General features: G+C 34.3%; 2 protein-coding genes across 2 annotated transcripts; both read left to right on the top strand.

Moving 5' to 3' along the window:
- Window positions 1-742: 742 nt before the first annotated feature.
- On the top strand, window positions 743-4,459 carry LOC113739379 (aldehyde dehydrogenase family 2 member C4). Its single transcript, XM_027266592.2, is given in 9 exon segments — window positions 743-986; window positions 1,410-1,552; window positions 1,919-2,302; window positions 2,386-2,475; window positions 2,829-3,002; window positions 3,100-3,237; window positions 3,329-3,466; window positions 3,581-3,642; window positions 4,065-4,459. Coding segments are annotated over 9 exon segments (1,515 nt in total). The 5' UTR covers window positions 743-874; the 3' UTR covers window positions 4,339-4,459.
- Window positions 4,460-11,468: 7,009 nt separating this feature from the next.
- On the top strand, window positions 11,469-12,178 carry LOC113739422 (pathogenesis-related leaf protein 6-like). The gene has a single exon (XM_072047603.1). The coding sequence runs from the start codon at window positions 11,493-11,495 to the stop codon at window positions 11,979-11,981; it is 489 nt and encodes a 162-aa protein (XP_071903704.1). The 5' UTR covers window positions 11,469-11,492; the 3' UTR covers window positions 11,982-12,178.
- Window positions 12,179-13,625: the final 1,447 nt, after the last annotated feature.

The following is a 13,625-nucleotide window of genomic DNA, read 5'->3' as shown; positions in this document are numbered from 1 at the left end:
AGCAAGTTCAGCTCTAGTTTTTTACTCTTGAGATGGTTTTCTATCATTTTCCGAACGTGTCGAGCTACTTTTGATTTTCAAAAGGGTCGAAGAGCAATTCAATATTCTTGAAAATTAATTGAAGAAATCTATTTTTTTCCAATCGGCAAAGTGCCAATTCTAAACCTTGATTGACGAGTTTCCACTTGGCAAGCAATTTGAGATGGTCAAGTGTTTTTTACACGTCCAAAATTAATTGTACATTGGAATTTTACATAGTAAAAAAAATCAAGGATCAAGAAGGCTAAGCAAGCCAAAGTATGCCGAAATGTAGGGCGGCAAGAGATAGATCAAGATTAGGAAAATTTTGGACCAAAGCTAAAGTCGAATGCATCGATCTCTCTGATTGGTTTTGTACAAATTGACCAACCAACCGCAAGACTTTTGAATGGAAGTATTTTAAACAATAACCACAATTGACTTTTCTACCATAGAAAATTTTGCATTTCTTTTTTCTTCATTGATACTCAAAATAACTGAAACACACGTGTTGCTAAACAAGAACACAAATTGGCTTGGTTTCCTAATATTGCCAAATTTTTTCGACTAAATTACGTATGACAAAGTGTACACATGTCGGCCAAGGCATTGCAGACGACTAGTATGACGAGAAGCAGAAGGGCATCACGTACTTATCCTCAAGTACTAATTTCATAGAAGATCCGAGAGAAATTCATTATACGTACCTTGTGAAAAGAAGGAACTAGAGTCAAGTAAAACATACTAGATAAGATTCTTTTCACTATATATATCCATCAATGTACATCCTGTTTCTTCCACTAATACGGGAAACAGAGTCACATAACTAAGTAAAGGATTGAGACTAGTGAGAGATATGGCTGTCCAAAGTACTGGCAATGGAAGTTATGAGCCTTCGCAAGTTAAGCTTCCTGAAATAAAGTTCACCAAGCTATTCATCAATGGAGATTTCGTTGATTCTCTTTCAGGTTCCTACTTAATTCTTCTCTTCCTTCTCTCTTTGTGCTCTCCAACATTCTTGGATTCATATGAATGGAACAGGAGAGCATGATAGTACTTGACTATGAAATCTAGAAGGGATATTAGTCAGTTAAACATGATCTTACTTTTCAACTATTTTCCTATACTAACTGTTTGAGACTATACAAAGGATGATCAGACTGAGTGGAAAATATTTGGGTAGATTCGGTGTTTCAGCTACTTGATATATATCTTTTTTTATTCATTTCGAATATGCACAAAGATGCAAATCAACATCCCTTACTTACTTGCATGATGCTGGGATGTTTGTGTTGCTAGAAGATTCTTGAATAGGTTTACTTGGTATACTTGGTTACAGCAAATTATACTGCTGCGTTTTTTGGGTAAATTTTGAAAATTTTCGTGTACAGGAAGGACATTTGAGACAATAGATCCAAGAACTGGCGAGGCGATTGCAAAGATTGCTGAGGGAGACAAGGAAGATGTTGATTTGGCTGTCAAAGCTGCATGAAAAGCTTTCGACCACGGCCCATGGCCTCGTTTTCCTGGCAGCGTACGATTCCTGTCTCCAATTCTTCCTCTACTTTTTGCCTTACTAGCTTCACATGGTTTAACTTTTGGTTAGCAGTGTAGAATTTGTCACAGATGCTATTGTTGATGTCCGAGACTATTTGTCCCCTTAAAAGATCGATCATATGACGTTTGACTTTCAATGATAACCTTCTCTAAACCCCAAAAAACTGTCTGGTTTTTGAATAAGAACAAAATTGGAGTATTTCACCCACCAAGAAGTTTTTAGAGATATTGTGCCAAAACCAAAGGTGACAGGCGACCTTAGTGGACCAGAGTATTGAATACCATTATTTCTGGGACTAATTAGATTAAACTTTCTGTGTCTTTTCTGCTGATATGTCACCAGGAGAGGCGAAGGATACTACTGAAATTTGCAGATTTGGTCAATGAAAATGCAGAAGAACTAGCCACATTGGATGCAATTGATGCTGGAAAATTGTTACACTTGGGGAGGATTATTGATCTCCCACTTGCAGTGGACACAATCCGTTACTATGCAGGTGCAGCAGACAAGATACATGGGGAGACTCTGAAAATGTCGAGGGAACTTCAATCATATACTTTGCACGAGCCCATTGGTGTCGTAGGACACATTATTCCCTGGAACTTCCCCAGTTTGATGTTTGCCATAAAAGTTGGCCCGGCATTAGCTGCTGGCTGCACCATGATTGTCAAGCCTGCTGAACAAACGCCTCTCTCAGCCCTCTATTATGCACATTTGGCCAAGCTGGTAAGTATTCAATCTTGTAACTCTTGTCCAATTCTGAATTTAAATACTCCATTTACCGATTGTTATTCTTAAATGTTGAACAGGCTGGAATCCCTGATGGAGTACTTAACGTTGTACCAGGATTCGGACCTACAGCTGGTGCTGCAATTAGCTCTCATATGGACATCAATATGGTAAACATACATAATTTTTATTTCAAAAGCATAGAAGGACCAAGGGAAAAATGTGGAGGAGAATCAGACCCTCTTTGTAGGACGAAAAATAATGACCCTTAGTCACTTGATCATAATCAATTTTGGATTAAGGTCGACAAGAAAAAATGTGGATGAGAATTGAACCCTCTTTGTAAGACGAGAAGTGAAAGATCCTTAACGGCTTGATCACATTCGATTATTGAATAAAGTAGTCGAGAATTGAACCCTTGTTCCAAAAGCATAAATAAAGACCCTTAAACAAACCTATATTTTTGATAGAGAATTTCAATTAATCTTCTTATTTGGCTAATGTATAAGTATTTTTTTTGCAGATAAGTTTTACAGGTTCTACAGAGATAGGGCGTCGCATAATGCAAGCTGCAGCCACTAGCAATCTGAAACCCGTGTGTCTAGAACTCGGGGGCAAGTCACCCTTAATAATTTTCAACGATGCAGATGTTGACAAAGCTGCAGAACAAGCCCTGCAGGGATCATTTTTTAACAAGGCACTACTGAATTTTTTTTTTTTTTGACTTCTTGTTAATTACCTACTAATTTATTATTTAAGTCAAAAATTTGTTTGGCATTTTTCTTCCTTGGCAGGGTGAAATATGTGTGGCTGGCTGTCGTGTTTTTGCCCAAGATGGTATTTATGATCAATTTCTTCTTAAGTTGAAGGAGAAGGCTCAAAACTGGGTTGTTGGCGATCCTTTGGACCCAAATTCTCATCATGGACCCCAAGTAAAACGATGAATAAATAACTAAAAGTTACTAAACTAGATTTTATTGTACAATAATTCGTGCAATTAACTTAATTTGTTCAACAATGCAGGTCGACAAGACGCAGTATGAAAAAGTCCTTTCACATATTGAGCAGGGCAAGAAGGAAGGTGCCACCTTATTTTACGGTGGCAAGCCTTTGGAAAGAAAAGGCTACTACATTGAGCCCACCATATTCATCGATGTCAAAGTAAAATGCTTTAAACCAACAATGATCCTTATATAATTACAAAGTCCTTTGGATTACTGTTGAATTTCATAAATGAAATATAATCAATTCTTTTTTTTTTTCCCTCTTATGCAGGATGATATGACTATTGCGCAGAACGAAATATTTGGACCTGTTATGACAGTATTCAAATTCAAGTAAGGCATTTGAACTATTATCTAATTGATGATGGATTTCCAAAAATTAATTTTTGGAAGATAACCATGTGTAACCAGATAATGTAGATGAGACTTACCCAAAAAAAAAATTTTTGTAACATTTTTTTTTTTTGGGAATATGATGCGTATGAAATAAAAAAGTATTATAAAATGAAAAATTGCTTCAAGAACGTGTTTCGAGAATAATCCAATATATATATATATTTTTTTTACCAAAATTGACTATTCAAGTAGAGCAGCCAACCATATGAAGCCGCTGGACACTCCAAGGGCATGTCCAGTGGCCTTGAACCTCTCTTAAAATTGCCCAGTGGACAAACCATTTCAGCTTTTCTTCCATCTTTTCTATTAATTTTCTTAATGCCATTGTGATCATAGATTTATATCAACTTCGTGGACAGGAATGTTGAGGAGGCCATAAAGAGAGCCAATGAGACGAAATATGGATTAGCAGCGGGGATTATGACTAATGACTTGAACATTGCTAACACGGTTTCAAGATCAATCAGGGCCGGTGCTATTTGGATAAATTGCTACTTTGCCTTTGATGCAGACTGCCCTCATGGAGGGTATAAAATGAGTGGCTTTGGGAGAGATTTTGGGATGGATGCCCTCAAGAAGTATCTTCAAGTCAAGTCTGTCACTACCCCCATTTACAATTCACCTTGGCTTTAGGCAATTCTCAATCTCATTCTAGCAATTTATAGGTTCCATTTGTCATCTGCAAGTTTTTTTTTCGGTTGTAAAACATAGTTTTCTGACATGCTGAGAAAATGAAAGTTCTGTTCTATTTTTATTCTTATTATTATTATTAATGCAAAACTCATCTCCCTCATTGTTCAGCTGAAAATTTCAACTTGAGATCTTTGTTAAGAATAGTTGGCAGATCCAAGACCATATTGGCAAAGGGTAACCATGAACTTACAGATTCATTATGGACTTCAAAATTTATCTTCAATGTAGGTGTTTGTATATCCATCACAATTGCAGTATTGCTTTAGATTTACAATGAAGATCATCTCTGTTTAAGCTAAAAAAGGTTGATTTTTTCTTTCCTATAAAGTGAATTTGTGTAGAATTGTTATGTAGCGAGAGAATTTTTATAAATTTTAGGAAGGAAATCTAAATAAATGTGTGAATTTTGTAAATTCTAAATGGAGTCAAAACTAAAAAAATTTACAAAATCTTTTTTCCCCCGGGGGGGGGGGGGGGGGTGGTGGGGATGGTGCATATAGATACTTTTACAAAATTGAGGGGTGGCAAATGTGGTGCAACAATGAAATACTGCAACACTTTAAGTCTATTATGCAACTTTCTGAAACTTTTGGGGACGAGTGAAAAGAAGAGGGGTGGGGGGGGGGGGGAGAAGGAGTGGAAATGCAACGACTGAGGAGAGACACTTCTATAGTCAAGTACAAAAATAGAAACAAAATCTCATTAAAAAATCTATATTTCAAAATCTTCAAAATCTACGTTTAACTTTCAACAAGATCTGAAGAGCTATGTAATTAATTTACTTGAAAATTGACTATCTTTTGAAGAGGAAAATTGGCAATCCTAAAGCTTAAGAATAACCTATAGCTAATTTGAAATCAACCTCGTCCGTTGGCGAAAATTTCAAGACTAAGTAAAAAAGGAAAAAGAAAAAGCCAAAAAAGAAAAGACACCTTGTTGACCTTTCACAGAATGTACAAGATGGACAAAATGATGGGCCTTGATAATGGAGTTGGGTAAATCTGCAGATATACCTACAATTCCATGATGTTGCAGCAGTGGCAGAACCACATATACAATTGCCCCCTCCAAGGTTTAGAAAATTGTATAAACGGTTTAAAGATTTTTAATATTTTTACTTTCTTTTGCACCCCTTGAATTTTGTAAAAGCACACTATTGCCCCCTCAATTCTAAAATTTTATAGAGTTTGTTGAGATATGTCATCCTTTCCTATAGATTTTATCAGATTGACTTTGATATCAAAATAATTTAGTTATTAGAAAAATAAGGATATTTGTTAATCAAAAATCATGTTGTTTTGTTAATAAATATTTTATCTAAGATTTGTTAGTAGAAGAAGATTATATTTTGTTGAGATTTTTAAAATAATTGTTAGTTGAATATTTTGTTAGTTTGTTTCATGTAATCACTATAAATAGTGAGTTAATGAATGAGTAACATAAGCTTATTTTCCATGTTTAATACAAGTCTCTTATAATCTTTTTTTGCAATACTAAGGTGTTATTTCTTAGTTTATGCCCCAAAAAACTAACAAAGTGGTATCAAGAGCCTAAATCTTAAGGGCCTGTTTCTTTGAGAGTTAGTGAATCTGGTGAGAATCCCTTTTTCACACTTAAGCCTTCAACATCAAAATGCCAAGAAATAACTTCTTGTCCAATCCTCCAAATTTCACTGGTAAAAACTACCAAATCTGGGCTGTCAAAATGAAGTCCTATTTGATGGCTAATGATCTTTGGGATATGGTAGAAACAGATTATGTTCCTGAATTGTCGGAAGATCCAACTATTACAGAGATGAGAGCCTATAGGGATGCAGTCAAAATGAGATCAAAAGCCATGACACGTATTCATTCAGTAGTTTTCGATGCAGTATTTACAAAAATTATGACTTGTAAAACTGCAAAGGAAGCTTGGGATGCTCTCAAAGTGACTTTTCAAGACAATGACAGAATAAGACAGATGCAAGTTTTGAACCTTAGGAGAGAATTTGAACTCCTTAGGATGAAAGACAAAGAAAACATTAAAGAGTATTCTGACAGACTCTTAAATGTTGTGAACAAAATCAGATTGATTGGAGAACAACTTCCGGATAGCAGAGTTGTGGAGAAAGTCTTGGTGAGTTTACCAGAAAGGTTTGAAGCCAAGATTTTCTCTCTTGAAGATTAAAGGGATCTCTCTCGGATGACCTTGCCAGAATTGATCAATGCTTTAGAAGCACAAGAACAAAGACGAGCCATATGAACTGAAGAAGTCATTGAAGGTGCTTTTCAAGCAACAAATAAGGATCAAATTCAACAAGGTGGTATAAATGACCAACAGAAAAATAGCAAAGATGAGAAGAAAAATAGCAAAAATCCTCCATGTTCATATTGTAAGAAAACCTCACATCTTTCAATCTATTGTTGGTTTAGACCTGACATTTAATGCAGGTTTTGTAAGCAAATGGGACATATGGAGAGAGTTTGCAAAAATAAAGGAAAAAGAAGACATCAAGCTCAGATGGTTGATGAACAAGATGAGGAGCAACTTTTCGTGGCCACTTGTTTTGCAAACAATAATTCTAGTTCTGAAACTTGGCTAGTAGACAGTGGTTGCACTCATCATATGGCATATGAAGAATCTATGTTTAGAAAACTTGATAAATCACAAATCTCCAAAGTTAAAATTGGAAATGGAGATTATATTGAGGTGAAAGGCAAAGGTAGTGTTGCTATTGATTATGGTTCAGGTACCAAAATTATTTCTGATGCTTTGTATGTACCTGAAATTAATCAAAATCTATTAAGTGTTGGACAGTTATTGAAGAAGAATTATTCTGCCATCTTCAAAAATAGGACTTGTGTTATACATGATCTAGTTGGGAATGAACTTTTCTCAGTGAAAATGAGAGTCAAAAATTTTGCTTTGAATTTGTTAGAAATTGACAATTCTAAGGTGCAGTATTATGAATCAAAAAATTCAGATGTTGCTAAAATTCAGGAAGAGATCATTGATGAGACAATTGAAGGAGGTTACATTGTGAAAATTCATGAAAAGCTACCCAAGAATGATGGTGGTGACAAAGCTGATAAAAGACCATACAAAAATTTGAAAGATTGTTTTATGTCTCTCATAGCAATCTTTTTTTGTATTGCGGATTTCTTCTTCTGGTTCATCTATTACATATGGGAGTTCCACTTTCAAGTTACAAAGAAGTCATTTGAATACATCAGAAAATTTGGTATTGGTTTTGAAGTTTGTCTCAAGAAACATTGCAAGACTGCTGACCAGATTGCAGACATTTTTATGAAAGCTTTGTCCAAAATAAGGTTCAAATATTTGAGAAGACAATTAAAAATTTGCAGCAAAAGTGGCAAGGAGGAGTATTGAGATATGCCAACTTTTTCTACAGATTTTATCAGATTGACTTTGATATCAAAATAATTTAGTTATTAGAAAAATAAGAATATTTGTTAACCAAAGATCATGTTGGTTTGTTAACAAATATTTTAGTTAAGATTTGCTAGTAGAAGTAGATTATATTTTGTTGAGATTTTTAAAATAATTGTTAATTGAATATTTTATTAGTTTGTTTCATGTACTCACTATAAATAGTGAGTTAATGAATGAGTAACATAAGCTCATTTTTCATCTTTAATACAAGTCTTTTATAATTTTTTTTGTAACACTAAGGTGTTATTTCTTAGTTTATGCCCCAAAAAACTAATAGAGTTATCCCCATTGGCACTCGAAAAATTTACAGAATTTACGCTTACAAGCATCTTCTTCTAAATATTTATAAAAATTTCTCCCCTATGTAAGAATTCTGCAATAGTTACTTTTCAAGAAATTATTGTTTTGTTCTAAACTAATCCTAAACACCACTTTGTAGCCCAAGTTAAAAAAAATGTTTCGATCTTTTTTAACTTAAATCGCAAGCAAGGATCATGGTAAATATAAGGGGTATACAACGATTTATACAATAAAGATAAATCCTAACTCTATTCTAGATTTTTTAGTTGACAATTGTCCCCATGTCCAAGGGGTCCTAGCTCTGCCAATGTGTTGCAGGGTGTTTTTTTTTTTTTTTTGGGACTTGTAACACTTTTTTGTACTTCTTTTCGAGTGAAATGTGTGTGTGTGTGTTTTTTTTTTGGGCAGCAAATTATTGAAAAATTTTATTAACAAATCAGCACGAGAAGCTTGTACACAGAGGATAAACATCTTCCTTACACATTAAAAGAAACACTATCTATTTACACATCAATCAATCTACTTAGACTAAACAACCAAGAGGTATACGCCATAGTCCATTTCCATAAATGCCCCCAGTTGATCTCCAGAGTTCTTGGAGCAGTTCCCCACGCCATTTTGAACATCCTCAATAATGGCACCCATGATTCCAGTAGAAGAGACAGGGACATGCCATAAAAACTGCTGCATTTCTTGATTTCCATACTTGATGCATAAATGCAGCAAAGTCTAACCTCTTAATTAAAACAACCAGCAAAGCTAATAGAATTCCAGTGACTAGCCAACCAACCTAACTCTTCAGCCAAAGAAAATCGTGATAAGCTAGCTGCTTGATGCATATCTGATCATGTCAAATCCTAAACGACAGCTGCAAGCTGAAAAGTTCTCCTACGGGTTTCTTCGCAAACTTTTAACAGACTAGCTAATTGACAAGCCTCAATGGCTTCGTTTTGCATTGTAGAAGGAGAGTAGTTTGCGCAAGTCTTTTGCGAAGACTTTCAATTCAATAGTGCTTTCCACTATCATAAGATCTTTATACGTAGCCTGGCCCGGAGGTTCCTTCCTAGCATGTCGTTGTGTTATAATCACGTTTGGATATTCTCTGGTTCGTTACAAAGATCCCATTGTATCCAACTAGTAACTAATAGTGTAGTATGAAATCCTACATATAGGTTTTATAATTCAACATTATCCTCGTAAATCCAATACAAATGTCTAAGAAAGCCTTACCCGCCTAATATATAGGGGATCTGAGTCTCATAAGTTGAGTTTTGTTTAATTCAAAGTTGTTGATGTGATTCTGATAATTTTTGGTATAAATTCATATAACTGAAGTATAAACTTGCATATGTCAATTCAGGCAATTAAATTGGTGATTACACTAAAACTATATGAGTTTATATTAAATATAATAAGAATTGCAACAATGAGTTTGAATTAGACAGAACTTAACTTATGGAAGAGAATTTCTCTTCATTACATTCAATAAAATTAACAGTATTCATAATGTATTTCATCACTTGTGTTAGCTATGCACAAAATTTTGTATAAAATTGACTAAAATTTACCCTCAAATTAATCATTACAAAATTGACTACAATTTTGACTCAGTTTTCACCGTTTAAATGTTTCGTGTAAATTGAACGTCAAAGTATTTTTAAAAGAATCATATCATTTTCTCAGTATGTTGATCCAGAAATTAAAAGAAAAATAATGACACAATTGGATGATTTTATAGACTTATAAAATTATAGGTATGAACAAATGGAGAAATCAATAGAGAGAAATTCAATGAAGAGGATCCTAACCCGGGAGGAATAATACTCAGATTTCAGCTATAGTCGAGGTTGCCTATGAGTTTGTCATCGGCTGCTTTTATATACGCCGGAGACGACCCTGCTATTTTACAATTCCTAATTTCACTTGCCACTTCTTGGGAGTCCGGCACAAATTAGCTTGTAAAATGGTTGAGGGAGGGAAAGAGCTAGAATTTGCTAGCTTAGCTGTGGACAATATTAATGTTCATTCACATTGTGGCTCGTGGTCCATGATAATTACTTCTTGTGAGCTGCGTACACACAGTTTAATTTGAGAAAACGTAACGTCATACGTGCATAATGGGAAGGAGTTAGTGCGGTTGGAATTTCGTGCGATTGGGTTCCATTATTATACTTTTTCATCATTTGATGTATAATTATATGAATTAATTTTTTTACATTAACAGTTTTAAATGAATATCACGTATGCATAATTTAAATTTCATATCTGGATTTATATTATATAGTATGATCTAAATATACTAGTATAAAAAAAAAAAAATTATACACTGATAGTATATAAAAAAATTATCATAATTATATTACGTTATTGTACTCAAAATAAAAGTAATGTACATTAATTTAACATATATTCAGTATAATATTGTAATATATTTGTATACAAAAAATTTAAACATATATAACAATCGAATTAAACCGCAGAAAACGCAATCGTATCGAGTCTTTGTCCATGGATAACTTAAATATCGTACGAGTAGGAGACTTCTTAGTCTTCCACTTAAACCGAGGATTCAACCCACTAGTGGAAGACATCTTGGACCACCATAACCCCATTTCCTGTCTTTATTCTCTTTGTTTTTTCTAAACTAATTCGCAACATCTCACTTCTACTTTTTTTTTTTTTTTTTCAAATTATTTTTTTGTTTTTTTCTAAATTAATTTGAGATATCTCACTTACACTCCTTCTTTTTTAAACCATTCAATTCATTCCTCTCCTAAATCCGAGATATATTTTTTTTTAATTTTTTTTATAGCATAAATAGGAAGTTTCAAATTTGAAACTCTTACTTAAACTTCCTTCTTTTAAATCATTCAATTTATTCCTCTCCCAAGAGAAAACCTTAAAATAACCGCGTGCAGTAGTGTGAGGAATGCAACCATAACTCTGTGCGGCCAAAGGAAAGGTAAAGTGTACTTTTTTTCTTTTTTTTTTTTTTATCAGCAACGATACATTTGTGAGGAATTCACAATCCTTTGTCTGTTTGATTGAAAAGGATTAATCAGACAATCCTTTTCAATCACACTAAGGATTGTCTGATTAATCCTTTTCAATATTACCCACAATCCATGGCAGAAATAATCTTGACGTCTATATTTTAGCGCAGTACCGGCGGCTTTTTTGGGTTTCCCGTATACTACGTTATGTCTCACGAAAAATAGCTGCTTTGAAGGTTCAAATGCTAAACTAAACATGCTAAATTTTCCAATATTGTCCCTATATAAACTCGGGCATAGGCTGCACCGGACATGCAAAAACTTAGTTACTCTACGTATATTTTTAGGAGGGGGAAAAAAAAGTAAGAAATGGGATCATTTAAGATCTCCTCAGCAATATTTTGCTTCGTTCTCCTGGCAATGTTCTGGCCATCTCGAGCTCAAAATTCACAACAAGATTATCTAGATGTTCATAATGCAGCTCGTGCACAAGTCAATGTTAGCCGGATAGCTTGGGACGACAGGTTGGCCGCCTATGCAAAGAACTACGCGACGCAGAGGATGAATGACTGCCAACTCATGCACTCTGGTGGCCCTTACGGTGAGAACCTAGCCGCAGGCTCTGGAGACTTCACGGCCCGGGCTGCCGTCAATCTGTGGGTGAATGAGAGGCAATACTACGATTACGGGTCCAATTCATGTACTCAAGGGAAGGAGTGCAGGCACTACACTCAGGTGGTTTGGCGCAACTCGGCCCGCACGGGCTGCGCTAGGGTTCAATGCACGAATAGCCCTTCATGGTTCGTGATTTGCAGTTATGATCCTCCTGGCAACTATATTGGTCAACGTCCTTATTGAGGACATCCTTAAAAGTCTTGCTAAATATCACTAAGTATGTGTTGATCTTTACGGAGATCACCTTAGATCATAAAATAAACGTACTTTTCCAAGCTTTAGCTTTGGAAAGAGGACGAAATAAGGTTACCATTGTGTTAAAGCTACTTGTTTATGTTTGTATGGTGACATATATTATCTTTGTTTTTCTCTGTGCTTAATTATAGCCTTCTCCAACCCTTTCTTGAGTGATAATTCTTCACAAACCTCGAATTTGAACATCTGGATGCACTTCCATAACACGGATGCCGGTGGAGTAAGAAAGATCAAGGGGTGGTACGTCTCAAATCTCTACGCAATTCAAAAGTATGTGAACTGGATATGTTAGGGGGAAAGAGAAAAAGAAAGAAAGGAAGAAACAACAATAAACCAAAAAAAGGGCTTCATTGAATGTATCTTAGGATGAAATTCGAGATTTTTTGAAGCATAGTTAGGCCGGTTAATCATGCAACGCTGGATTAACAATGATGGGGGCATGGAGGGGGCACAATATATGGATTATTCCTAAATCAGAAAATATCAGGATTTTTAGTCCTTATTTTGGTTATTGCTAAAAATTGTATGCTATTTAGCCTGGTTAGTTAATATTCGTATAATACATGTTCGTTCGTATGATTTAAAAAAAAACTTTCAAATTTTGTAATAAACTTTTGATGTATAATACTTCACGAATTATACTTTAATTTTTTTTTAAAATTTAAAATTTAACGATAGTAACTTATCTTTCTAGTTGTATATAAAATAACAACAACAACATATATAACATAGTTATGTAGATTTATAAGTATAAAACTAATAAGGTGATAAAAATTTCAATAAATTTAGTGTGTTATACACAAGGATACGAGTTTAAATTAGTACAAATGTAGCATAATTCTTTAAAGAAATATAGAAAATTTGACCGTATTTTTTGGTTCTGTAACTTTCAAATATATTTATACTATTCACGTACGAATTTATATGCATAATCTTGCCAAAAACATTTTTTGCACCAAATTTTAAATCATACTATTGAAAAAAAAATCTGTATAACATGCGTATGTATAATATCTAGTATTATACCTATCCCATATTTTGCTGACTATGCTACCTAGCATGTTAAGGTGCCACAGAATTGCTAGTTGGGAACTTTCTGGCCTTAACCACTTTTATTTTTTAATAATAAATGAACCATACGTAGCACAGGTATTTAGACCAATAAAGAGAATTTTCTTGGAGCTTGAAACCATAATTTTGAGCACAAGAATTTGACCTTGATGTTATCAAGATTAGCATAATATGATAAGAGCTCTTTGGCAAAAAAATGGCAGTCCAAACAATATGATATAAATTACTGGTGAAAAGGGGGGAAAAGATAAGACGAATTTTGAATTTTCAACTACACTTAATTATAACTTACTGTGACCAACAAAATGTATTACAATGATTTTAATTTCACGCCTTCGTTCTTATTGTAATTCTAGTTGAATGTGTGTCTGTCCGATGATAAACACAAGCCTCCAACATATGGCAAAGATTTGTGCTTATAAGTGTCATATTTGTCTGTTTCCTCTTACCATATACGTGTGTGTCTATATATCTTTATATCGTCAAATAAGAGATTTAACC

The sequence above is a fragment of the Coffea arabica genome, chromosome 4e (genome assembly GCF_036785885.1).
Source record: "Coffea arabica cultivar ET-39 chromosome 4e, Coffea Arabica ET-39 HiFi, whole genome shotgun sequence".
Classification (NCBI taxonomy): Eukaryota; Viridiplantae; Streptophyta; class Magnoliopsida; order Gentianales; family Rubiaceae; genus Coffea; species Coffea arabica.
The sequence above is the reverse complement of the archived record's forward strand: the minus strand, read 5'-3'. Positions and strand labels throughout refer to the sequence as shown.